At 37.3% G+C, this 26,520-nt stretch overlaps 1 protein-coding gene across 1 annotated transcript; it reads right to left on the reverse strand.

The window, feature by feature from the left end:
* Positions 1-3,307: 3,307 nt before the first annotated feature.
* On the reverse strand, positions 3,308-26,483 carry LOC145669995 (uncharacterized). Its single transcript, XM_081738336.1, has 3 exons — positions 26,476-26,483; positions 24,496-26,161; positions 3,308-3,493 (listed from the first exon to the last, which is right to left on the reverse strand). The coding sequence occupies exons 1-3, from the start codon at positions 26,481-26,483 to the stop codon at positions 3,308-3,310; spliced, it is 1,860 nt and encodes a 619-aa protein (XP_081594462.1).
* Positions 26,484-26,520: the final 37 nt, after the last annotated feature.

The following is a 26,520-nucleotide window of genomic DNA, read 5'->3' on the forward strand; positions in this document are numbered from 1 at the left end:
TGTATACAGGCCAAAAGATTTAAAAGGGCTAGGAATTAGCACTTGGTTCGATATAATGTGGTTCCGATAACACACTAAGTTGTGGGTTTGCTGCTCAAGTACGTCCTTCCTGACGGCAAGCTTTGATATCTCAACGATTATTCTCTAAGTTGTAACATAAAATCATTTCACAATATTTTCGTAATAAATACAATTGCTAGTTATTATTATTATTATTATTATTTTATTATTTTGATCAAAGGATCCAGAACATTTAAATTAAAAATTTTATTGTAGGCCTCATATCTGGTGGACTATATACAGTGGAGCCAAACACAAACAATCAGTTACCTCAGCATGATGTGCTCATTCCGCAGAAAATACGAAAACCCGACAGAACGGTTCAATTCTGTGGCCCATGATCCAAAAACTACTTATTGGCTAAGATCGCAATCTTTGGATCCATTTTTGGTTTTCCTAATGTTTTTGTTTATTATCTTGAAATGGCAAACTCATAAGTTCTGTCGATGTGAATGAAAAAATATTTAATAACAGTGTAATACCGATTTCCGAGGGAGAAAATTGCTTAACTCGAAATAAAATTAGTGCACTCTTCTGTATTGTAATTTAAAGTCGAATCTTTTATAATAATTGAGATGAAAACGGACATTGAATTCCAATTAATTAACGTATTTATTAACACAATAGAGTAAAAATTATTGCACAGTCCAGCGTAGTATAAAGAATATCAAGTCTATTTAAGTTAAGAGCACGTAACATCAAGTAGTCTGAAATTTATTAAGCATTGGAGGTGAAAATTGAGAAGATATTAGAGTTCCCACGTAGTTAAGTGGTTAGCGTGCGCGCATGTGGCGTCCGGGACCCGGGTTTGATTCCCGACGGGAGCTCATGTGTTTCGGATTCTACGTTAATCAGTAAGCCCCGTCTCATATAGCCTCGTTGCTGAAAGGAACGTTATAGTCGTATGATAGAATACGTAATTGTTAGGTTCGTTCAACCCGAGACAGAAAAAGCAACCGGTGGTCCTAAATCATCAAGTCCACTCTCCTGATAATTTCTAGACCGCCGGTCGCTTGATACGATCGGAAGTTCCTCCCATACATCCCCCTCCCCCTCTACTGAAGCTAAATAATGAGCATTTCTAATAAAAGGTCATATCTCAGAAACTAATCAAGATATTAATGAAGGTCTTTTTCCAATTTTATCTGTAAGGTGCGCTTTACAATTTTGTCTATTCATGCTTTGGATAGACCCAACGGTTTTCGGGGAAATTTAACATAAACATCAAAAAGAGCCATATTTTGTCCGTAATATTTTCTGTTTTACTCTGTATCTTCCCAATGATCTGAGATATGGAAACAACATTCCTAATTAAATTTGTAGAGCATTAAATTATCTTTCCAACGGTACCAATATTCTTAGGTTCACTTCTAGAAGTAGCCGTATAGTGAAGTTAGTTTGAAGGCAAGTGCGCAATGATTCGAATGCTGGTGATCCGAATGGCACCCCTGAATTTCAGCTCACATCACTCAATAAAGGTTTTGTTTCTGAGATAAAAGCTGTTTTTTTTATGTTTGAAGAACAGTTCTCACCCTTCTCCCTCGACCTTTCATGTACTGAAATTATCATTTCTAAATCTCCGGTCACTTGATACGACCGTGCGTTAAGGATCACAAAATTTTGAGATAAGTAGAAATGTCTTTTATAGCTTTTGAAATCCATTTACAATTCATATTAAGGATGATTCCGATTTTTCAACTCTATTTCTCTGCAGTATTTCTACCGGTTGTGGAAAATAATTCCTTATTTCTTTAACAAAAATGTTTATCTTCCATAATGAAAAGGCAGAAAATTTAAATAATGTAAGAACATATGTAAAGATGTCTTAAGTGAATGCAAACACCATTTACAGGTTATATACAGGGTGATTTATAACATCGTTGTACACTGGAAGAGTATTTCTAAAATGAAGAATGGTTCTGTATTTTCTCAATGGTCACTTTACATCGAACTTCATTAAATGCTTATTAATTACTGGAAATAAGCAGAACTATAATTATTTTCTCCATTATCATATTAAACGTGCGCAAAATATTTCCAAATTACATATTTCTTTAGTCTATTGAATCCTCATCAAATGAATCATGTTCTGCTACATAAGTGTTTATAATTGAGTTATAACACTTGTTACAATTATAGCTGCAGGTTCTAATGTACTCTACTAAAGCCCTCACAGACTTGCAATTGTTTGAGTCCCACATATGTTTACATACACAAGACATTAACTCTGAGGAACGTTTAGGCATTTATTCCTGATAGGTATATTTTGACACCGATTTTCCATTCGTAGTTTGGCAATCTAGATGTTCGATTTGAAGGAAGTCAATATTCAATTCGATGGCGTGCCGCCAAATGTGTGCTTGAATGTGTGGTCGCTTGATGTGGAGCATTAGAGCATCCTTCACTGGTGGAAGATAATCTGCTTTCTTGTGACCAACCGAATCAGAACAGACTGCACTGATCCTAAAATTCGCTGTGAATACTATCGGTGTGTAGAAGTATGTTGAAAAGTTGCGGAAATAATTGGCATTTATTGACAGTTGACGATCTTTATACTCACCTAAGTACTAAGCTTTTGGGAAACATTTATTTTTCATTAGGTAATTTCTCAACTCCATCATACCTTAAAAATAGGAGGGAAGACTTGGTACTTTGATTCACGTTTTGCTCTTTCTTAAATTCGTTTGAATGTAAGTTGACTTAAAACGTCGTAAATCGATTGCCACTTAGTCCTGTTCATATTAATCTATTAAACCGTGTGCAGAAAGTAAACGAAAACATATCTTCAAGTCGTTCAAGTACTTCACTGCAATTTAGATTTTAAACATCAACAAGTTGCAAGATATAAAATGTCTATGCATAATCGAATGTCCGAAAATTCCCAAGTTCACAAATATTTTTAACCCACAAATATTCTGTTAGAAAGACTTTAATATTTAAGAAAGCCAGAATAACAGTAACAGTATTCTAACATACATTTTCTTGATTGCATGAAAATTATATATATTAACAAAAATAGGCATAATCAAATACAGTAACCTTCTGCATTAACCGAATTTTTGAATGAGGTAAAGTAAAATCAAAACTAGCACTTTGCTTTCATCAAACATTTAATGGGAACAGAAAAGAATAGATAGAGTATTACTTTATTCTTCTCAAACATTTAATGTGAACAAATAAAATTAAATCCTGTTTGGTCAATATTACTCTGTCTATCATAATAATATTGCGATCGATACATGTGAGTTCACCCCTTTCGCCTTTTTGGCGTCACTTTGTCAATTGTGAACTCTGCATACTGGCATCCTATTTCTTCATCCATCATGTAATAATGCATTTCGATCATATAGTCCCCTATATGCATCTCCATCTGCACATCGTCTTCAGCGCTCTTTATTACTTCCCACAAGACATCTTTCGTGTGGTAGTCACCCTATAAGAGATAAATATACGAATATAAAATAACTTATATAGTCTATTCGTTCTCGGGATATTTTACCTGGAGATTTTTAATTTCCAATACAGTATACATTGAAAAAAACTTAGTCCAGATTTAAGGAGAAAATGTAATATGCCATTACAGTCTAATGTGATGATGTTTTTAATAGGAGGGTGCCCGAAATTTTTTGCACCGACTGTACTTGACGTTTAACAAAAAATTTCTGGCTGTTCATATAATTCGTAATTTTGTTTGTTATTCTATTTCAAATTAACATGGAAAGCTGTAAAATATTCATTAGGAATCATAGTTTTGGGAATCAATATCTTTATTTATATATTAAATTAGTTATAAGTCTTGTATATGGATATGTAAATGGATTATTACAGTTCTTACGGTGTCAGTGCGATCTGAAAATATAGGTCCACCATTGGACGGAACTTTTCCAATAAATAACCAATCTAAAATTTGACAGAATTTTCAGGACCACCCTTCACCTCTCTTTTAGATATCTAGGTCCTTCTGAAATCTAGTTTAATCCAGATTTTACCAAATTTTATCCGTTTCAAAGCCCCACCGCCAAAAATGCTTTGTTTTGATTGGAGAATTCACCCACGCTATGATGTTAGAGCGCGATCACTACGACTCATGCCTAGAATTTTGCCGAAGACAGAGGACCCAGATTTTCCCAGTTCTGGAAAGTAGAAATTAGCTAGAAAAGCTGCATTAAGAAGGTAAAACTAGTGTAATAATTGAATAAATACCGTCCAGGAAGCTATGGAGCCATAATTTGCTAAATTTCACAGTAAAAAACCGGACTGAAGAGCTGAAAATAGGAAGTGTAATTCAGTGACGCCAAGTTTTGCCGATATCATTAGTGATGGACAGGTTCTACGAAGTGCATCAGTTTGCTAGTTGTTCTTAAATATCCACAGACAGTTTCGGAAGATTAGTGTTTTCTCCCTTAAAATTTTCTCATCCTAAAATTATTCCTTTTAGAGTTACGTAAGGCCTGCCCCACTGCCGTTTGTGTTCGTGTATGTAGTGAATGTGATTTCTTTTTGTACTTATTTAGTAGTAACATGGCGGTACTTAATTTCTTTGTAGTTAAGATAGTGATCATAATGCACGTGTAAAGTTTCAAGAGGGCTCCTGTCTACTCCCAACTTGGGGGTACGGCTTCCAGCAGGGATGGGTTGAAAGTATAGTTGTCATAAGGTTCTTTTCCCTTCAGGAAAGGGGCATATATTTCTCAATAAATAGTTAGGGTATTAACTAAACAGTTTAAGAATGTGATTTAGTGAATACAAGGGCCAATTGGCCCTGTTCCTTTCTTTCCCTTTCCTTTCGTAAACGATAGAGCCGATTCTAACGAAAATGGTAAAATCTGAATGTTGTTTATGTGAGTAAATAGTGATGATTAATATGTATTATAACATGTATTAATGTAGTTTGTAGTTATGGATGTGGCATGTATGTGTTTGTAATGTAGTATCAGTAGTAGCAATTGTAGTTAAGTGATGAAAGAGTGTGTGAAATAATGAAGTATGGATAGTGTATCATTCGTATTCGATCAATAGCTAAACGCAACATACCAATCTTTAGTAATATCAGAAAATGAGAGTGTCGTAGTATCAAAATTCCGTGTGCAAGGTCACATTCAGTGGTTCAATGTGACCTTAATTTACCCTTCTACTTTCTTCTCTTTCTTTTCTCTTTCTGAATGAAAGAAAACGGAGTCATGACTGAGAGTAGTCGCTATTGGCGCGGTCAATAAGTTGTTTCGATGAGTTTCTTCGGAAGTCCGATATGGGATAATTAACCATGAGATGAGTATGCATTGAGGGACGAACAATAACAAGAAAGTTTATTGAATTTTACTTTATTGGAAAATAATCATGATTTCAATTAGTAGGTGATGTTTCGTAATCGCCCTCGTTAAAAAAATTAATTTTAGCGACTCATCTACACTACATGCAGTTCCACTTCTTCGTTTACTACTACTACAGATTTTTTTTTCGTTTTCTTTCAATTGGCGACCGTTGACTTAGGACAGTTACCATGGAAACAATTTTTTCCCTGGTAACGGATCTGAAATTATTTATTAAACACTGTTTAGGATCGAGCACATATTGACTTGGCCACAAAAAGGTGAATAATTAAAAAGGTCACAGTGAGATTAAATAATTATAGTCATTGGCTGTTCTGCTATCTTTATCTCTCTCTATAAAAAGGGAGAAATGAAGGAATCTGTCAAAGTTTGAAATCTAAAATTTGAAAATGCTGGAAGTTGACCCAAGGAGGGAATCAAATAGGAGTCCTTTAATCTATGAAAAGTATCTGGATAGTAAGTTTTGTTAGTCTGCAAGTATATAGTTGCATGTGTGTTTATATTGTGTCCTTTTTGTACGGAAGCTATGGCAACCAGTCGAGAAGTTGTCGTATCACAACAGAACGCGGAAGTTTCATGTACACAATGTACGTTAGATAGTAATGCGAAAAGAGCTCGCGTCTCCCGTAGGCTAGTGAGGTGTCACGATTGCGGGCTAAAATGGATTCATTTCAGTTGTACAAATTTAGAGGATACTGCTGAAAATGCAGAAAAGGTCCGGGCTGGTGAGATAATCAAATACTGTAGAGAATGTGAGGGAAAGCCCCACCGGTCGCGTGAACCCATGAGTCTATCCTCTGAGAAAGAAGTTGAACATCCCGATTCAGACGGGGAGCGAGGGTATAGTACCCCGAAGACCCGAGGCCAAATATCTCCAGTGTAGATATCTGACCTCGAGGATGCTGAAAGAAATGGGGATTCAATTGGTGATTTACCGGAAAACCTGAATGGTGATAAAACCAAAGAAAAGCAAAGGAAGACTGTGTCATCCAATAATGACACTCTCCTCCTTTCATTACAACAGATGTTACAAGAAATAAATGAAAAAATAGATAAGAATAGCCTGGAAATGAGACGCGAAATAAATGAGAAATTGGACACCTCGAACCGAGAAACCGAATCTCGATTCGAGGTACTAACCCAGAAAATCGACAACATATGTTCGGACTTTGCTTCCTCAATAACTACATTGAGGGAGCAAATGTCTACTAAAATTGACATGGTCAGATGCGAGGCTCAGCAATCTATAAAGCAACTTCAACTGGAGACTGAGGGTAAATCATCATGTAAATTTGATCATGTTTGATCATGTAAATTCCGAATTTGAACAAATAGATACCAAATTACATAAGGTCAACAAAAAAATTAGAAACACAGCAGACCGAAATTGATAATTTAAAGTCAACTTTGTCAAATTTATCACTGGAAACCAAACGGGAAGCAACTGACCAAAAAATTTTGAAAATTCAGGACGAAATAGTGAATATCCAAAAAGAAATAACGAAACCAAGTCGCGAAAAATCAGAGGTCGCCTATACTTTCCCCGGTAGCGATTCCCCGGAAATATTACCTGCTATAACAACTACCTGTAGCGCAGGAAAAGAAAATTCAATGTCAGTTGATGCACGGGATATTGCGACGCACTACCCCATGCATCGGTCAGAACTAAAGTCGTGGTTTAATTGCAATAGTGTGCCGAATCAGTCGAGTGTTGTGACGACTACGGTCACTAGCGTGAGTGCTCCCTCCTTACATGGAGGTATACAATCACATAGCGTGTTGCCGGGAAGAGGAGATGGGTACCATCCTGAGTCGTTGTTCACGGGTGCGGTTGGTCCGGGGATGGAGCCCAACATAGTCAATACGACCAACAGAATCCCTTTTAATTACATGGGTAATTATAACACCGCTACGACGTCGTCGATGGTAAATCCGGTGACTACTCCGATTTTGCAGGATAATATTTTAATTCCCACTAACTATTCCCCTGCTTATGTTAGTATGGGTTCCAAGGTTTCGCTGAGGGACATCGAACGCTTTCCCACGTTTGATGGGAATATCACCAATGGACTGCCTCGTGTTTTCCTGCGCAGATTGCAGCAGTGTTTGGAAATGTATCGGCTGACTGATAGAGAACGTCTGCAAATAGTTGAGAAACTTTTAATTGCAGCATCAGGCGCATGGTTTGCCTCTATTAAATACAGAATCCATACCTTTGACGATTTTCTGATCCTTTTCAAGGAAGAATACTGTAATGAGCATATAGAAATGCTTCAAAAACGCAACCTTCAATCTTTAAGGTATGATCGAGCCAAGTATGGGTCCCTTCTGGACTATGCCTGGAAAATTATAGAATTGTACTACCAGATCGCTGAAAATCCATCGCAAGCCGAACTAGTAGATATTATAGTAACCGCTCTTCCACCAGATGAGTCGCGGGCCATTGCTTCCCATTTGTGCCAAACGGTGCGAGAAGTTACGTCACGCCTAGCTGCCCAGTGTGGGAAAGAAACTGGAGGCCCACCAAAGAGGTATTTCGCCCGGCAAGCAAAAATTGTGAAACCCGTGAAAAGCAAGGCAACGGCTAGTTACCAAACGGACTTTCTGAGTTACACCCAAGCTGGATCTCGTTATTCGAGTGGGTGTGGCTCGGAAAGCAATCAATATAATGGTCGACGTCTGTACCGTAACCGGCCGATGTTCAACAATCGCCGGGGTTATTTGCCCCTATGACCGCACAATGGGGGAATCGAACCCGAATAGGGACGATAATAGGAGGAACTTTAACGGGGCGTACCGGAGAAGAGAAAACGGTAATGGTCAAGGCAGTAATGTTAATAATAATAGTGCAAACAGATCTCAGAGTTCTGCCCCTTCGCAAATACAAACTAATGGCGGAAATGGAATTCTAGCGAATCGAGGGATCGATAGTCGCGAGACTGCTGTCAAATCGACAAACTAATTCCGCAACTACCTGGTGAAATGGGGGAGGATAGTTGCGGTAAAATATATCCCATTATTTTGAAAACTCAAAATTACCATGAATATAAATCTAATTTGTGGACACAAAATTCATCATTTCGAGACTCATCAGAAATTCGTACTGGATAACAAAGCCTTGGAAACTTTCAATAAACTGAGAACTCTTCTTAGTAATCCACCTGCATTAAGTCAACCAGATTTCTCCTTGCCTTTTCACATCCATAGTGATGCGTGCATGGAGAATTTGGCTGGCCTACTCGCACAATTTCCTTCAGATAAAGATAATCCTAACGTCATTGGATATGCCAGTCGACGGTTGAAACCCTATGAGTTGTCTCTTTCAATATCTCAGCTGGAACTCCTGTCCGTCCTGTTCCTTTGTGAACATTTTGAGCAGTATATCATGGGTCGTACCAGTTATGTCCATACGGATAACGCGGCAGTCACACATGCATTCACCCAGAAGAACCTTGAGCCACGAACCACCCGCATTCTATTGAAATTGCAGAAATTCGATTTAATTTTCCAACACTGCCCGGGCAGAGAAAATTTTGTAGCCGACACAATTAGCAGATACCCACCTGAGGTATTGCTTGAGCCCGAAACACATTATGTTCATTTTTTAACTAAAACGCAGGATGCTGATATTAATCTAGATTTTATTCGAGAAAATCAAATAACAAATGAGTTATGTAAGAACCTGTTAAAGCAATATGAAAACAATCGTAATCTGGATAGAGTAACAATGTACTGTGGGTTAATTTACATTAAACCTTTGCGTATTCAGAAGTGGCTCCTAGTGATACCGCAGAGTTGTATACCCCAAATTAATAGTGTTGTCCATCCTACCGGTCACTTTGGAGTTCAGAAGTGTTATCGTTTTTGTCGAGCTATATTTTATTGGAAAAATCAAAAAAAAAAATACAATTAAAAATTTTATTCGAAATTGCATAGAATGTGCTGAAACAAAGTTTACAAACCGTGCTATAGCAAAGCAGGAATATCATATCCAAGCGACCGTACCCCATGAGACTCTGGGGGTGGAGCTCATTGGAAAATTGCCACCTAGTCAGGGATATTATTATATTTTATCGTTAACAGATATCTATTCTCGTCTCGTTACTTTCCTCCCACTGAAAAAGGCTCATACCAAGGAAATAATCACAGTATTAGAGAGACGATACTTTCACCTATTGCCGTATCCACAGGAATTCTTATCCGATAAAGGGCCACAGTTCCAATCCAAGTTATGGCAGGACTTTTGTAACAAATATAAAATCAAACATAAAAGAACGGCTAGTTATTCACCTCAGGCTAACGGCGTTACAGAACGTAGCCATAAAGAACTTAATAGATTAGTCAGATTATGGTGTCATGAGGATCAAACCACTTGGAACAAATACTTAGTTAAAATTCAGGACCTTCTGAATAATTCATATTGTTCCAGTATTGGCTGTACGCCTGCGGAACGCTTTCTTAGTTACTCTGCCGTTGATAACTATAGGAAAGTGTTCCCATGGCACAAAGAGTTAGAGTCTGTAGATAACCGTTTTCGATACGCTGAAGTAGAGGTAAAATTAAAAAGTCATACTATACAGTCGTCAAACGCTATAAATCTGCAAGAAGGGCAATTAGTGATGTTGAAACTGCATAACTTATCCTCACTTATAAAGCACGAGTCAGCAAAATGGATGAAAGTTTATACCGGCCCGTTTTCAGCAGTAAAATTATCGAAAAATTGTGCTGTATTACACAATCTAAAAGGTGAAAGTATCGGAACTCACAATTTCCAGAATCTTAAGCTTTTCAACTGTACCGAGGATAAAAAACGGGAACTTCTATCTCAATATCCAAACTGAATGTTACACTGTCTCATTTGAGTGTATGAGAGTATGAGTGAGTAGTTAGTTTATTAGTATTAATACATGTTCATTCTATTCAACAACATTTTGTTATTCAAACAAAATTTTTTTAACGACGCCGGGGAACTGTAATATGCCATTACAGTCTAATGTGATGATGATTTTAATAGGAGGGTGCCCGAAATTTTTTGCACCGACTGTACTTGACGTTTAACAAAAAATTTCTGGCTGTTCATATAATTCGTAATTTTGTTTGTTATTCTATTTCAAATTAACATGGAAAGCTGTAAAATATTCATTAGGAATCATAGTTTTGGGAATCAATCTCTTTATTTATATATTAAATTAGTTATAAGTCTTGTATATGGATATGTAAATGGATTATTACAGTTCTTACGGTGTCAGTGCGATCTGAAAATATAGGTCCACCATTGGACGGAACTTTTCCAATAAATAACCAATCTAAAATTTGACAGAATTTTCAGGACCACCCTTCACCTCTCTTTTAGATATCTAGGTCCTTCTGAAATCTAGTTTAATCCAGATTTTACCAAATTTTATCCGTTTCAAAGCCCCACCGCCAAAAATGCTTTGTTTTGATTGGAGAATTCACCCACGCTATGATGTTAGAGCGCGATCACTACGACTCATGCCTAGAATTTTGCCGAAGACAGAGGACCCAGATTTTCCCAGTTCTGGAAAGTAGAAATTAGCTAGAAAAGCTGCATTAAGAAGGTAAAACTAGTGTAATAATTGAATAAATACCGTCCAGGAAGCTATGGAGCCATAATTTGCTAAATTTCACAGTAAAAAACCGGACTGAAGAGCTGAAAATAGGAAGTGTAATTCAGTGACGCCAAGTTTTGCCGATATCATTAGTGATGGACAGGTTCTACGAAGTGCATCAGTTTGCTAGTTGTTCTTAAATATCCACAGACAGTTTCGGAAGATTAGTGTTTTCTCCCTTAAAATTTTCTCATCCTAAAATTATTCCTATTAGAGTTACGTAAGGCCTGCCCCACTGCCGTTTGTGTTCGTGTATGTAGTGAATGTGTTTTTTTTGTACTTATTTAGTAGTAACATGGCGGTACTTAATTTCTTTGTAGTTAGGATAGTGATCATAATGCACGTGTAAAGTTTCAAGAGGGCTCCTGTCTACTCCCAACTTGGGGGTACGGCTTCCAGCAGGGATGGGTTGAAAGTATAGTTGTCATAAGGTTCTTTTCCCTTCAGGAAAGGGGCATATATTTCTCAATAAATAGTTTGGGTATTAACTAAACAGTTTAAGAATGTGATTTAGTGAATACAAGGGCCAATTGGCCCTGTTCCTTTCTTTCCCTTTCCTTTCGTAAACGATAGAGCCGATTCTAACGAAAATGGTAAAATCTGAATGTTGTTTATGTGAGTAAATAGTGATGATTAATATGTATTATAACATGTATTAATGTAGTTTGTAGTTATGGATGTGGCATGTATGTGTTTGTAATGTAGTATCAGTAGTAGCAATTGTAGTTAAGTGATGAAAGAGTGTGTGAAATAATGAAGTATGGATAGTGTATCATTCGTATTCGATCAATAGCTAAACGCAACATACCAATCTATAGTAATATCAGAAAATGAGAGTGTCGTAGTATCAAAATTCCGTGTGCAAGGTCACATTCAGTGGTTCAAGGCTTGATCATATCGTCGCTAGCCCCCTAGTGTCAAAATTCAGTACTAACCGTCATTCCTATGTCGATGTTCTTAGTGATTTAGTTTCCAAGAAATTGACCTTTCTTTTCGAAACAAAACCTAGTAAATATAATTCCCAGCCCAAATGCATATACAGTTAGGTTAAGTGATCCAAAATTAATATTTTTCGAAAATTACAACATTCTACTTGGTCTAGAAATCGAAATATTTAAGTAAATAAACAATACGTAAATTCTTAACAGAAGTCGGGCGATATGATGCTAGTTTTTCGCTTTGAAATTATATTAAATGTTCATTTTTTTCTTTCTCTGTGGCTGCAGAATAACTTCATTGTTGCCAGAATTTTATAAAATTGAATAATATCGCGGAGAACTCTGCTTTCTGTAAACATACATACATATTTTTTTTTTACATGAAGCTACGAAGTATAACATAGTATTGTTTGCGTGGTAAGGGAGTCTTGAGTTCGAGGGATGTTTTGTGTGGTGGCCGGAACATGAAATGTTGGCAATGATTTATAGATTTAGAAGTATATGACGAAGTGTGCATATAGTCTGGGTGTAATTAAAGAAATAGGGTGTTTATGAAATACGACGTCGTAATAAAAGAATAAAATGATAGTATGAATATATTGTGAAACGAAATGAATGAGAGGACACCCATATACATAGATATACATATAGATATATATATAAGCCCAGTTTATGATTAGTCACGTTTCGGTAAAAGAATATATATATATATTTTTAAGGATTATATGTAGCTATCCACATCTCGGGTTCTGGCCCCTACACCGGAGCATCCTGCGAACATGTGGGTGAGATATTGCTGGACTATGTTAGTGCTTAATAGCTTAATTTGTTATTGCAGTCGTATTAGTTCATAATAATCTCGTTTAATAATATTTGTAGCATCATATAATCGCTGACTGGACATATTTAATAATCAATTATGTAATCACAATAGTTGTTACATAACGGGGCTGTAGTGAATTATATTTTTCGGTCGGTTTTAAAATAGAATATCCTGCTCCGTGAGATTTTTTTTCTTTCCTTCCCGTTACCTACTCGGGCTAGCTTACAGTATTCATGAAGGCGACAGCTCTGACAGGGTTACGGAAACAAAACAATTAGTTATTGAAATTTATTACCGTACCGGGGCATCGACCCCTCCCCCCTTGAATATTTTCGTTTTCTTTTCTCAGTTTTCAAACTAGATAGAGATGGAAATTAATCGATGCCTGAGAATTTAGCGCATTCTGCGAAGGGGAGCTATCGGTGAAGTTTAGTAATAGAAATCACCGATCCAAAATCCAGTTTATTTAATTTTCTTTATTATTTTGGCAAATCCATAATTAGGGTCTCTCTTATTTCATTGCCTTCGGTCTAATTTTCGTACTTTCCTCTAGATCCTGTCTCAATTTTCGGAGAGGTCGGATAATTTTTTTTACTGTTTTAGAAATTTCAAAATTTAGGGCAATGACATCTTGCCCTCCCCCCTTTCTCTCTTTCGCCTGTTGGTTTGGGCCGGATACGGTTACTAAATAATAATTTTACAAGCATTAACTTGTGAAGTTATTATTTACAAGACACAGACTTGTTTCTTGGCACAGGTGTTTCCCCTTGAGTCTACGTATTTGAGTAGACCACCCTTTTGGCATATTAAGAATATTTTGGCTATGGATTTGTTGAGAGCGAAATTCGACTTCTATCTTTGTAGCGTTAGTTATTTCTCACTTAAGTCTTTGGCGCCCCTGTTCTTCATCTTACTTCTTCTCTATCTCTCTCTCTGTCTTCATTTCTTCAAGTTTTTTTTTAATTTTCCAAACTCCCCCCCAGATTTTGAATTTGTCGCTTACAATTTATTTAACGTACAACTCTGATCTGAAATTACCAGCTGAGATGTTGCAAGACACAATTCATGGATAGAGTAGATAATGATTGGGTCCTCCATCACATTTTGACCTATTGCCAAAATGAATAACGACTTCATATTTGACGACACTTCAATTACGTTCTTTCACCGTCCTCCCTGTAAGTTTTTTTTTTGTCCATTGGTCACTTTCCTTCCGTTTTGGTTTTCGTTTATCTTGTAGTTAACCTGGGCCCAGAAATTGTATATTGGTCTATCTATTTATATCTTTAGGAATGTTCTGTGTTACGTGCCTGCCTCACAAAGTTTTTTTTAGGATTCATGCACGAATTGACTATATGAAAGTTAAAATTTATAGACGCGCCGTATCAGATAAAAAAATATCAATTCTTTTTCATATGTAATGTCGGAAGTCATTTGTTTTTTCTTGTACAATGTTTGCAACCTTTTCTCAAATTATTGTTGGGGTTATTATTTTAAATGTGTGCGGGATTTTTAAATATGAATATATATATAGAGAGAGAGATAAATTAATAAAATCAAATGAATACACAAATGATGTACATGTGCTTAGTATGTGAATATGATGTTAAAGTAAAGTATGATATTAAATGTATTATATGGATATATGTAAGAGCGCTCGTGTCTGTCCCCCCAAACGTGTATTGGTTGCTATAGTTTACCAGTAAGTTTTCCGACGAATATAATAATATAGATTTTTGTCAAGAATACCGCCGTGCACTCAAATAATTTTCCTTTCTTCTGAATAGATGTAAATCATAACCTACGTAATTATTTAATAGCATGTATTAAGAAGTAACGGCAGGTCTAAATGTAACCCACATCATAATGAATATTATCCCTGAACTACCAACCTAAAACCATTGTGGAAAGTGTACCTTTAATCCCTCTCACCTGCATATGTATCCTGTGACTTGACCAGTGTTTTTTTTATCCTCAATGTAAATCATCATACTCCCTACACCTGTGGAAGATCGTCTTAAATTCGAACCATATATACATATATACAAAAGTGATCCTAAGGAAAGGTTTCATGACGTGTCCCAGTGTTAAACAAATAACTTGAAATTATCCAATTAATAAATTTGGAAATGGACTTACTAAGAGGAGAAACATCCTCTGGCGGAAAGTGATTTCAAAATCCCTAGATGGGTATAAATGTTACAGTATGCGAGTGCAGCTATAAACTGCTAATAGTCACAAACTAAATCTAGTTGATGAATGGTTTTATAAACCAATAGTTATATATATATATATATATATATATATATATATATATATATATATATATATATATATATATATATATATATATATATACACAAACTAAGTTAAATGGAGCGAAATGTTTTGGACGCTACAAGTAGTGCGCGATTTGTGATTTGAACGCTCAAAATTATTAATATTTCATTGCTCAATGTGAAGTAGAGACTCATAAGTGCTATTACACCCAAAAGCTTTATTTCTTTTCTTTTCTTTGTCTATTTTTTTTTTTTTTTTTTTTTTTTTTTTGTAAAACAAGTGTCTTCTTTGCGTATGTCGCAAATCATAATTTTGCTTTAGCATGCCTAAGATATAATATTATGTAATTATTATTTTTTTCTTTTTCCATTTGTCAAGATGATTGAATATATAAAGATTTACTAAAATATAACTCTATGTATTCTATTGATATATAACCAAGAACTTGTATTTTTTTTAATACTTTCTTTATAATTATTTTTCCTTTTCACCATGAATGTAATAAACTATTTGTACCTTTGTAGCTAGTTGGTTTCCTTTAGAAGTATATACACTGTCCTGAATGAATGATCGAGTGAATGCATGATAGATTTAATTTAAGTAATTTTAGTAATATTCTTTGTCATATTAATGTGTATAATATATGTGTCATATTTTAATATATGTGTTAAGGTAAATAACCTAGGTCATGAAGGACCGCTACTAACGGTTTAAATCGGCTCTAGGAGTGAGACGAAAATATCAGGATGAGCCTAAATACGACATCTTTCTTCCAGGAAGTTGAAACCCTTATTGATACGATACATAAATTTATATTGAGTTTATAACTTTGATTTTTTTTCTTGGCTAATTCATATGTGTGGTCGATCCTAGAGATACTGGATGGTTATCAATCATCGTTTGGAATAACTTTACAAAGAATAATTTCGATTTTCTCCTTTCCTGGTCTAGGCCTGGGCAACCCCACGAACGTGGTGCCTGGAGCTAGGTCGGGGTGGTATGGAGGAACATGTGTCTATTCCGAAGCATTCTAAAATTGATTAGTCGTTAATAACGCTTAAAATGATTCATCTTTCAACGACTTTCTCGACTTCTTATTATATTTCCGGAAGTATCCAGTAATCTGTTTCTTATTAAAATACTCTATTTGTTTTCTTTCTTTTTCCTACCTCCTTCTTTTACCCTTCTACTTTCTTCTCTTTCTTTTCTATTTCTGAATGAAAGAAAACGGAGTCATGACTGAGAGTAGTCGCTGTTGGCGCGGTCAATAAGTTGTTTCGATGAGTTTCTTCGGAAGTCCGATATGGGATAATTAACCATGAGATGAGTATGCATTGAGGGACGAACAATAACAAGAAAGTTTATTGAATTTTACTTTATTGGAAAATAATCATGATTTCAGTTAGTAGGTGATGTTTCGTAATCGCCCTCGTTAAAAAAATTAATTTTAGCGACTCCTCTACACTACATGTAGTTCCACTTCTTCGTTTACTACTACTACAGATTTTTTTTCGTTTTCTTTCAAAAACGAGGATAGTATGCGCTCTGTTAGAAACACCATGATAAGACAGTGGCGTCAATCATAATACTGGCTGAAACACCTTATTTCTTCATGCTCACTGGCACAGGGCCGGCCTTAGCCGATTGGACCGATTGCTCCCATTCGGGCCCCGCGCCTAACGGGGCCCCGCGCTAGTGCTATCTACTCTATTCTGAAGTCTAATCTACTCACCAGTTCCGTTTTATTAGGAACCATAGCAAACAAGTGCATTGTGGTCCTTATAACTAAATTTTGGTCCTGATACATGAAATTAATATACAATATTCTACTCGCGGGGACGCTAATGCTTGTGGGTCCCTGTCCAAATGGCTTTGGTACCGTTAGGATGGCTTTGCTATTCTCGGTTTTCAAGTACACACAACAGCATATTGCAATAAAAGTACATCCATGCACTCCATAGGGGAGGATATGGGCTCTTCCTAACAAGTAAATGAATAGTTTGTTTTAAGTTTCCAGGCATAAGCAACTATTTTCTGAATTTAATGCTGGAGTAGTTTCTTTATTTCTTTACGTTTACAATTTATGTTATAAAAATATATTATGTCCTGGGAGTATATTACACACCACCAACACCTCTCACACTCCCAAAATTTCCTTACCCACATCCCTGGGCGTAAAAGTATTGCTTTCTTTGAGTTTGTGTCAAAATGTACATCATTATTCTTGGTACATACCCTCTTTTCTTTTGAACACCCCACTAAGTAAAAGTTGCTGGCGTTCTTATTGATTATGTAATGTGATACTACCGTGAATACCGAGATGGTATCAAATAAATCAACCTCTTACAACTTCTTTGCATGTCCTTTCTCTTATTATAGGTATTTTAATAATACAAACCAGAGGACAAACTTTTCCCTCACCTGCGAAAAATCCTGTGGATGTATTTTTTAAAAAATCAAGTCAGGAAAACCGAATGTATACTAGTGCGTACTGAATAGGTGGCTGGTTATAAATATTTGTTTTCTAACTCGAATAATCCAATGGAAAATATGTCACCATCTTCCTTCAGTTCCTTAAGGTTTGTGATCATCTCACCACCATTTCATTTCGTCTGAAGTCGATAACGATTTCAAGCTGATTATATATTTCATAAGTAGCTGCCAACGATGTTCTCACTAGCTTATTAGGTTTTCCTGACTTGAATTCTCCTCAGAAGATACAGCCGTTAAGATATCTTTGAAATAATGAATTCATTCCACTGTCCATTTCATTAAAGCTTATGAATTAAAACTTATGAAAGAATAGACTTCGCCATTCTATTTCTCGTAAAATTGTAGACTAATTTGATTTATTACATAATTCCCTTCCTATAAAAAAAACTCGAGCGAGTTACAAGATGGCTGACTTCAAAATAGCGGCCATGATATGCATACCCTCAAATAGATGTCTACTTTCTCCCAGTGTTGGGTGATGCGTTTTTGCTTTTCATCCCTTTACCTGTTTTAGAAATAAAATGAAATTTTCAAACTTTAAACACATTGTTATTTCGTATCTGATCAATCAGGTTTCTGACCATTGCGTCCGTCTTTATGAGCGGAAGCACTTTAAATTTTGCTTACGCTCGTTGCTTTATATTCCACATTTCTCTGCCAGGTTAGATCAAGAAACTAGACTTCAACATTGATAGGTTTACTTGTAAGAGAAAAACTATGAAATACTAGTACAGAACCTTCTTGAAGAATTGCGAGGCACAAGGGGAAATTTGTATGTTACAATTCATTCACTGTCTGCATTTCCATTTCTGTTATTTCTCTGAAAAGTTAGCAATGAACAGGGTTAGCGTTTTCACCAAAAAAGGTTGCAGATGGAAAAACGTTTTAAAGGGAAATGGGACTCGTATACGATGGGTGCTCATTGACCATTCAACAATTTTATTTTTGGGCAAAGTAGCCTGAGGGCCAGGGGAACGAACCAACACTTCTTGTCTTGTAATGTCTTTTTTGAACTAAAATACGTAATAATTTAAATACATCATTTCACAGTAACTAAAACAAGTAACATTATTACCAAGTCGTTTCCAGATATGATATAATAATATTGCTAGTTTTAGATTTAGGTATATAGTTTTATATTGAAATGCTCCTTTTATATATATTTAGTTTATTAACTTTCAGGCACTATTTAAGCACACATCTTGATTGCCATCCATTCCGACTGCAAAATCTGTATTAAACTTTTGAAATGTAATGAAAATATATATTCCTTATTTCACGTCCCAAGATTTGTTCTTAGAAGATGGATTAAATTTTGTGTTCTCTCCCACCGGAAATCGAGTTCGAGACTATGTACACCACAGGCGCACGCGCTAACCACAAGAGCAGCAGCAAGGAGAGCGCAATACACATATATATATATATATATATATATGTGTGTGTGTGTGTGTGTGTGTGTGTGTGTGTGTTCTACAGACCTTACTGCAAGTTAGCTGTAAACGTGGTGCCCTGCAAAATGTTCCCGATCGGGCCCGGCACCACCTAAAGCCGGCCGTGCTTTGACATTTGATATTCAGTAAAGTGTAAATATGAAAATACTCTCATTTCGAAGTTCACATTTCTAACAAATATTCAGTTTTTATTGAGTTTCTCAGTATCTCTTCAGCTGGATTTGGGCAGTTGTGGAAGAAAGGGCTTCAATTAATCCTATGAAAACAGTAAGCACCGTTCTCACTTAGTGACGTACGTGGCCACACGAAATAAGAGTGTTTCACCCAGTATTACAATAGATACGGTGATCTTGTCATGATCTTCCAAAATAAAATTACATCTCGGTACCCTCCAAATTCTCTTCAATTTTCCATCAAATCTGATTTAGTTTATCATTATAAAATGGCTCAGTTATCCAAAGAAATTCTTTTACTTTCTCTCCAAGAGAGTTTTGAGCTTTTAGAGAAATTATGTGATTTTCGTGGAACTGTATCTCTTCTTCTTTCGGAAGCACTAATTTCTAAACTTATTATTGAAGAGACAGGAAATATTTGACATGATATCGAAATGAATTAGAACCGAAACTGGTTTGGAAAAGAATCGAAAGGACTTTTCACATGGTCGTCTATAGCCGATTCTAAAACTGAAACAGGTTTTTGATAGAAAATCGTTTCTGATTTAGTAAAGTCACATTGATTTAATTAGAGAGCATTTAATGAATTGCTTTTAAAACAAAGCTTTTTTTCTTCCAGAATTTTCAGAGAAATGAACTCTTTCGAACACATTTAAAATAGGGAAACCATTTATCTGAACACAACCGTCTTTAGGGCTGCTATTATGATTTAGATAGTGTTAAGACTATATGCCCTGAATGGCATATTCGAGTTTCCAAATGAAACACAGTGCAGCAAATTTATAAAGACTAAACACCATACGGAGCGGGAAAAGTGAGATGGCAAAAAATAGAAGCAAAGAAGGACTGTCTAATTGATATCTAAAGTTGAGATCTGCGAAAGTGTTACTGATAAAATACTCTTACTACCACACTGCCTTCAACCAATAAACGGACTCGAAATAGAGTGAATTTGGTATTGCAGACACCATCTTGATTTCGCCGTCATATGTAGGAAAATTTAGCATCAAATTGTAAGTAGCAGAATATGGGGAGATCCTGTTGACTTCATGTCTGAGATGCTTAAATAATAGAAAATTATAAACTAACAGAACGCTGTAGTTACATCTACTTACGATAGGTGATTGAAAATAAATAATTTTTACCTATTGGTCTCTCTATTTTGCTGTACGATCATTAAAATTATTTACACGTCATCAATTTGGACTATAATATTCCAGAAAAAGTCAAATCTATTGAGGAGCAGCAGCTTTATTTGTCTGGAAGTTGTTTATGAGTCATCACATGTATTACGTGTATTGACTGGCCTGAAGAAAAGAGCACATATAATGTGGTAGTGTAAAAGTGGGAATGATAATAAATGAAGATCGGTAATATTTGCTAATATCAAGTGCCCGATATCCGTCCCCGTGCAATAATCTATTTACCACTCTATTTCCAGTAGAAGGTGCTGTTGCCAAGTGGAAGTAATTGCAATATATGAGTCACAACGTCATTACTTGCATACGTATTGTAAAAAGCGAGCAACATCAATTGTGCTGCAATTGTAGTGTTTTATCATTTTAGTCGACCCTAAAACATATCTTCATAGCAAATTCACTTGTTGATAGTTTCAGTCCTGGTGTGTTGTTTTCCATCTGTTATTGTATTCTCCGTACATTATTGTATTATATGTAAGTTAGGAATTATGGATAGATTGTAGTAGTGGTAATTATCAGGAAAAATTCCGAATGTTTACAGTGTTCGTATGCCTAAATTTCGTCCCCCTATTAGGTACCGAATACCGTGCAAGGAACGATATTACGATCTGTACAGGGTTTGTCCGGAAAGTAATAGGACTGAGTCGATTTAAAAAAAATATTGAGCCAATTGTTACTATTCTTTAAATACTTTCAAAATAGGCTCCTTCTGCGTCGATGCAGAGCTGCCAGCGCGATTTCCAAGCATTGAAGGCGACACGGAAGTCATTCTCCGGAATAGCCTTGAGAGCCGCGGTGCAACGATTTGCTTTGGATTTACTTTGGATTTGCTCATTCTTTCCTTTTTTGGGCGAGGAGACGCCGGCGTGTGCCACTCGGAAGATTGAATCTTTGTCTCGGGATCATACTCAAAGATCCATGATTCGTCACCTGTGATTACGTTATTGAAAAATTGGGGGTCACTTTCACACATATTCAAATTTTCTTGGCACATTTCCACTTGCCGCAATTTCTTGGTCGTCAGTGAGCACTTTTGGGACAATCTTCGCCCACACCTTGCGCATGTTCAAATGCTCCGTCACAATTTCATGAACCACAGTTTTTGGTAAATTTAACATATGGGTAATTAAACGAATACTTAGTCGACGTTCTGAGTTCAAAACTTCGCGCACACGAGTCACATTGTCGATGTTTGTCGAAGTCGAAGGTCTTCCAGCACGGTCTTCATCGGCGACCTCTTCTCGGCCCACCGAAAAGGAATTGTGCCACCGAAGCATACCACTTCTTGCTAAAGCATCATCTGGGTAAGCCTGCTTGATCATATCAAACGTCTCTATCGCATATTTACCGAGTTTAACACAGAATTTAATCGCGTTCCTTTGCTCTAACGAACGCTGCATTTTCGGCTTGCACCACTCACAGAAAGACGTCGCGCGAAAATCCTGTCCTGACTCTCCGTGTGCTCGGAGACAACTGACCAGACGCTCGTTCGTTAGCTAGGAACGCCCTCTACCGGATCCATCCGGTGCGCGCACGCTCCGAAGTACAGTCATGGGGGGAAAAAATCAGTCCTATTACTTCCCGGACAAACCCTATATGTTATTTTTGTATTTTTCAGATGGGGAACAGCAAGAAGTGCCTGTAATTTTCATGAACTACAAGCAGGCAACTAAAGTGTTTCAAGTAACACTAGCTACACTTAAAAACACGTTAAATCGGAACAAACGGTTAAGCAATGTGACTCAACAAAATTAGGACGAAAATCTGTTCTTTCTGATGAGCCTGAGACACGTCTGGTGGTGTATTGCATTGAAGTGGAAGCTCACTACTAAGGATTAACTATTTCAGATATAAGATGAATGGTTTACTAAGTGGCAATCAAAAACAATGTGCCTCATTCACTTTGTGATAACACAGAAAGAGTGGGTTGCTGAATGACACCGTCTGTTTTAAAGAGACATCCGAAATTAACACTGAGAAAAAGAAAGAATTGTCTTTGGCTAGAATACAAGGGTTTAACAAACAAAATGTGCAAAAAATTCGCGATTCCCAAAAGAAAATTGAAAAAGATAAATTTCGATCTAACTTGTATGTACAATGTGGATGAGACCGGTATATCTGTCGTGCAGCATAAGTCGTTCAAAGTTGTTACACCAAAAGGAAAGAAGTAGGTACACAAGTTAGCATCAGCTGAGAAAAGTACGACAATTAGAATTATGACATGTCTGTCAGAAGCTGGCCAGTTTGTGCCACCTCTTTTGATATTTCCACAAAAAAAGAGGCAGGCGGGCCTTTTAGACGGAGCATCACCAAGTTTTATCGGTGGTTGTAGAGAATCAAATTGGAATGGATCTTTATTTCTGACACAGCTGAGCACTTCACTGATACTGTGTGACCTTTGAAAACGCGTTCACTAGTCATAATACTGGTCGGTCATCGTTCTCACACAAGGAGCATTGAAGTGGTTGACCCTGCTAGTTAAATGGGAATATCAACTGTATGCCTACCACCCATAAATCCAATAAAGATTATTATAAAATATTTCTTTGATAATATACTTTGATATCTAAGTTTGTAATACTTGATGGAAAGACACAAAAGGTTGACAATACTAAGTTAACTTATCTTCCTTCCTAAGCCTCTAAAGAAACTTGTTCCTTCCCTTTTTTGTCCATCCCTCAAGCAGTGAAGCACAGGTGAATGAAGTTGAAGAAACTACTTGGAAAGAGTGGGAGGAAGGAGACACAGGTGCATGAAAGAATGCTAGGAATTCCTTTGTTCAAGGAGTAGTGGTTCCTCAAACTATGCGTTCTGCAACTAGGTCGAAAATGATACACCTGGCGCCAAGATTTGCTAATTATGATGAGTCTTGACAATAGGTCTCTGTTTACAGGAATGTTGTTTTTCCTTGAGTACACATGTACACGTGTACGAACAATGGATGCCCCAGATGTTTGTAGATGTAATATATTAGGGTCATTGACATGCCGGCTTCCTTTATTCTTTGTTGACAGAGAAGTAGTTGGAGTAAGTACGTGACTGGATGCAAGTACAAAGAAGAAACCTGTTTAGGGACCGCAGCTGCATATTATTTTTTTCTATTCATGACAGGAAAGTGGTTGAATGATTACGTGACTGGATGCACGTACACCGGGGTTGAATATTTTGATTATATTCAAGAAAGTAGGTGGAATTTCTGTTAATAGGATAGAGAGATAAAATATTTAAATAATTGTAGGCAATGCAATTACGTGCAGTGAGTGTGAGATTCCCTCTTAACAGCTAGTTGGAAGAACAACGTGTTCTTTATAAAGTTCTTCTCGGGCAATCAGCCAGGTGAAAACTGGTGGATAGGCCAACGTTTCGAGAGCTGTCATCGTTCTCGTCATCAGGGCAATTATGTAGAGATCAGCGGATATAAGTATTATATACTCTGGGCTGGAGAAAATGCTGGTTCCTGATTGGCTGAAAATGGTGGTTCCTGATTGGCTGGTTCAATCTGAAAAACTGGAGCTGTGATTGGCTGGCTAAGTTCCGTAGTCCGTGCTATTGATTGGCTGAGGGTTATCTGAATGTTTGTGTGTCGTTTTCTTTGCTGTGGTACTGATGACCGGGTTCCACAGGGGGCTGAGTTGAAATCCAGTGTCTCTATTAACGTTGTTCGGTTCATGAACTATGGCGAGAGATTCGGCTACTATCCTGGTCCAGTAACTGGTGCTCTTGGTAATGATGGATGTATCTTTAAATAAAACTTTATGGCCTTCTGATAAACTGTGTTCAGCTAAACCTGATTTTTCTGGATGGAATAATCTAATGTAATTTTCATGTTCTCTGCAACGTTGTTCAATGGTGCGTCCTGTTTGTCCTATATAAGCCTTTCCGCATTCACAGGGTATACGATACACGCCTGGTGTCTTTAAGCCCAAGTCATCTTTGATCGGGCGAAGTAAGTTCCTGATTTTTGGTGGCGGCTTGTGTATGGTCTTAATGTTGTGTTTTTTCAGAATCCGGGAGATCTTTCCAGAAAGTTGTCCAGTGTATGGTAAAACTGCTATACTCAATGGTTCTTCAGTTTCTTCTTTGGATTTCCTCTGTTCAGAAAAGGTCCTTTTCAGGGCCAAACTGATATCATGCTTCTTGTAATTATTCTGGAGTAGTGTCTTCTTGAGATGATCCAGTTCCCGAGGGAGGGATTCTTCGTCTGAGATGTCTTTCGCTCTATGTGCTAGTGTGCTGATGACGGTGTTTCGCTGTGACTTATGATGAAAACTGTTGCCATTGAGATAGAGGTCAGTGTGAGTAGGTTTCCTGTAGACGCTATGGCCGAGACTACCATCGGGCTTCCGGCGGATGAGAATGTCCAGGAATGGCAAGCATCCGTCCTTTTCAATCTCCATTGTGAACTTGATATTACTATGTTGTTTATTAAGAAATTCGAGGAACAAATGCAGTGTCTTCTCCCCGTGAGGCCAGATGACAAACGTATCATCTACGAATCTATAAAAACATGACGGCTTGAAAGGTGTCAGTTCTAATGCTTTTTGCTCAAAATCTTCCATAAAGAAATTCGCAACTGCTGGTGAAAGTGGTGATCCCATGGCGACTCCATCCGTTTGTTCATAGTACTGTCCATCATATAGAAAGTATGTTGAAGTTAAGGTGATTCTGAATAATTCCACAATTTCCGGTGTGAAGTGTTCACTAAGTAGGAGTAACGTATCTTGAACTGGAACCTTGGTGAACAATGAAACCACATCGAAGCTGACTAGAAGGTCTCCTGGAGCTGTGCGTATTTTTAGTGTATTCACGAAGTCGGATGAATTTTTCACATGATGCTCACACTGTCCTACTAATGGCTGAAGCAGAGAGGTGAGATACCTGGCTAGGCGGTAAGTTGGACCCCCAATGGCACTGACGATGGGTCTCATCGGGATGTCAGGCTTATGTATTTTTGGCAGGCCATAAAGTCGGGGTGGCTGACTACCGTGTGGCGTGATTTCCTTGCGGGTTTCATCTGGTAAACTGGCTTTTCTCAAAAGAGCTGCTACTTTCCGTTCGACTGCAGGTGTAGGGTCCCTCTTAAGGCGTCTGTAGGCCGTGTCATTGAGTAGCTCCAACATCTTGTTCTTGTAGACTTCTGTAGGCATAAGTACAGTTGCATTGCCTTTGTCTGCTGGTAATATGGTGGTGTTGGTGTCTTGGCGAAGATTTTTGAGAGCTGTTCTTTCTTCTTTGGAAACATTAGGTTTTGGTATACTGGCCCTTTTCAGGGCCAAACTTACTTCATGGCGAATTTCGTCTGCTTCTGCTGTTGGAAGAGAGTGTATAGCTTGTTCAATGCTGGAAATTATTTCTGTAGACGGAATGAACTTAGGCGCTGGAGCGAAGTTCAGACCTTTTTGTAGCAGTGAAGAAGTGGCTTCATCTAGTTGATTGTCTGTAAGATTGATGATGACTCTGTCTGGATTTCGCTCTGATGTATCCTGTATCGGTCTCTGTAGTCGTGAAAATTTCTTACTTTGTTTCCTTGTAGTTATGAGGAGAAGTGATTCTGCCTGTGCCGTGGAACTGGTGTCAACCCAATCCCAGTCTGCCGTAGTCAAGTGTCCAGTGAGGAAGAGTTGAGTTGATAGAAGTTTGCGATCTAATCTGTCGAGTTTCCAGCGGGTGAAACTAATGCGTCCCTTCACAAGAGCTAAACTGGTACGATGTATAATCTTGCTAATTCGAAGCGAGTGAAGTGGGTAACGTATTTGTGCGAAGACAGGAATGACGTGCTGATCTCTGCATCTCAAAAGGAAGGCAAGATTACAAAGCGTTCGAGCCTTCTTCTTACGCAGGTCTTGAAGTTGTAATATGCTGCGTAGGATTTCCACCCCGTAGAGGTGTTTGAAGTAAGATTTGAAGCTTTCCTGGCGGCGTATATTATAAAGTTCTTCTCGGGCAATCAGCCAGGTGAAAACTGGTGGATAGGCCAACGTTTCGAGAGCTGTCATCGTTCTCGTCAACAGTCTGGCCGAAAAAGGGCCAGAATACCAAAACCTAATGTTTCCAAAGAAGAAAGAACAGCTCTCAAAAATCTTCGCCAAGACACCAACACCACCATATTACCAGCAGACAAAGGCAATGCAACTGTACTTATG

This window comes from Thermobia domestica, chromosome 14 (assembly GCF_964235325.1).
Source record: "Thermobia domestica chromosome 14, izTheDome1.hap1.1, whole genome shotgun sequence".
Taxonomy (NCBI): Eukaryota; Metazoa; Arthropoda; class Insecta; order Zygentoma; family Lepismatidae; genus Thermobia; species Thermobia domestica.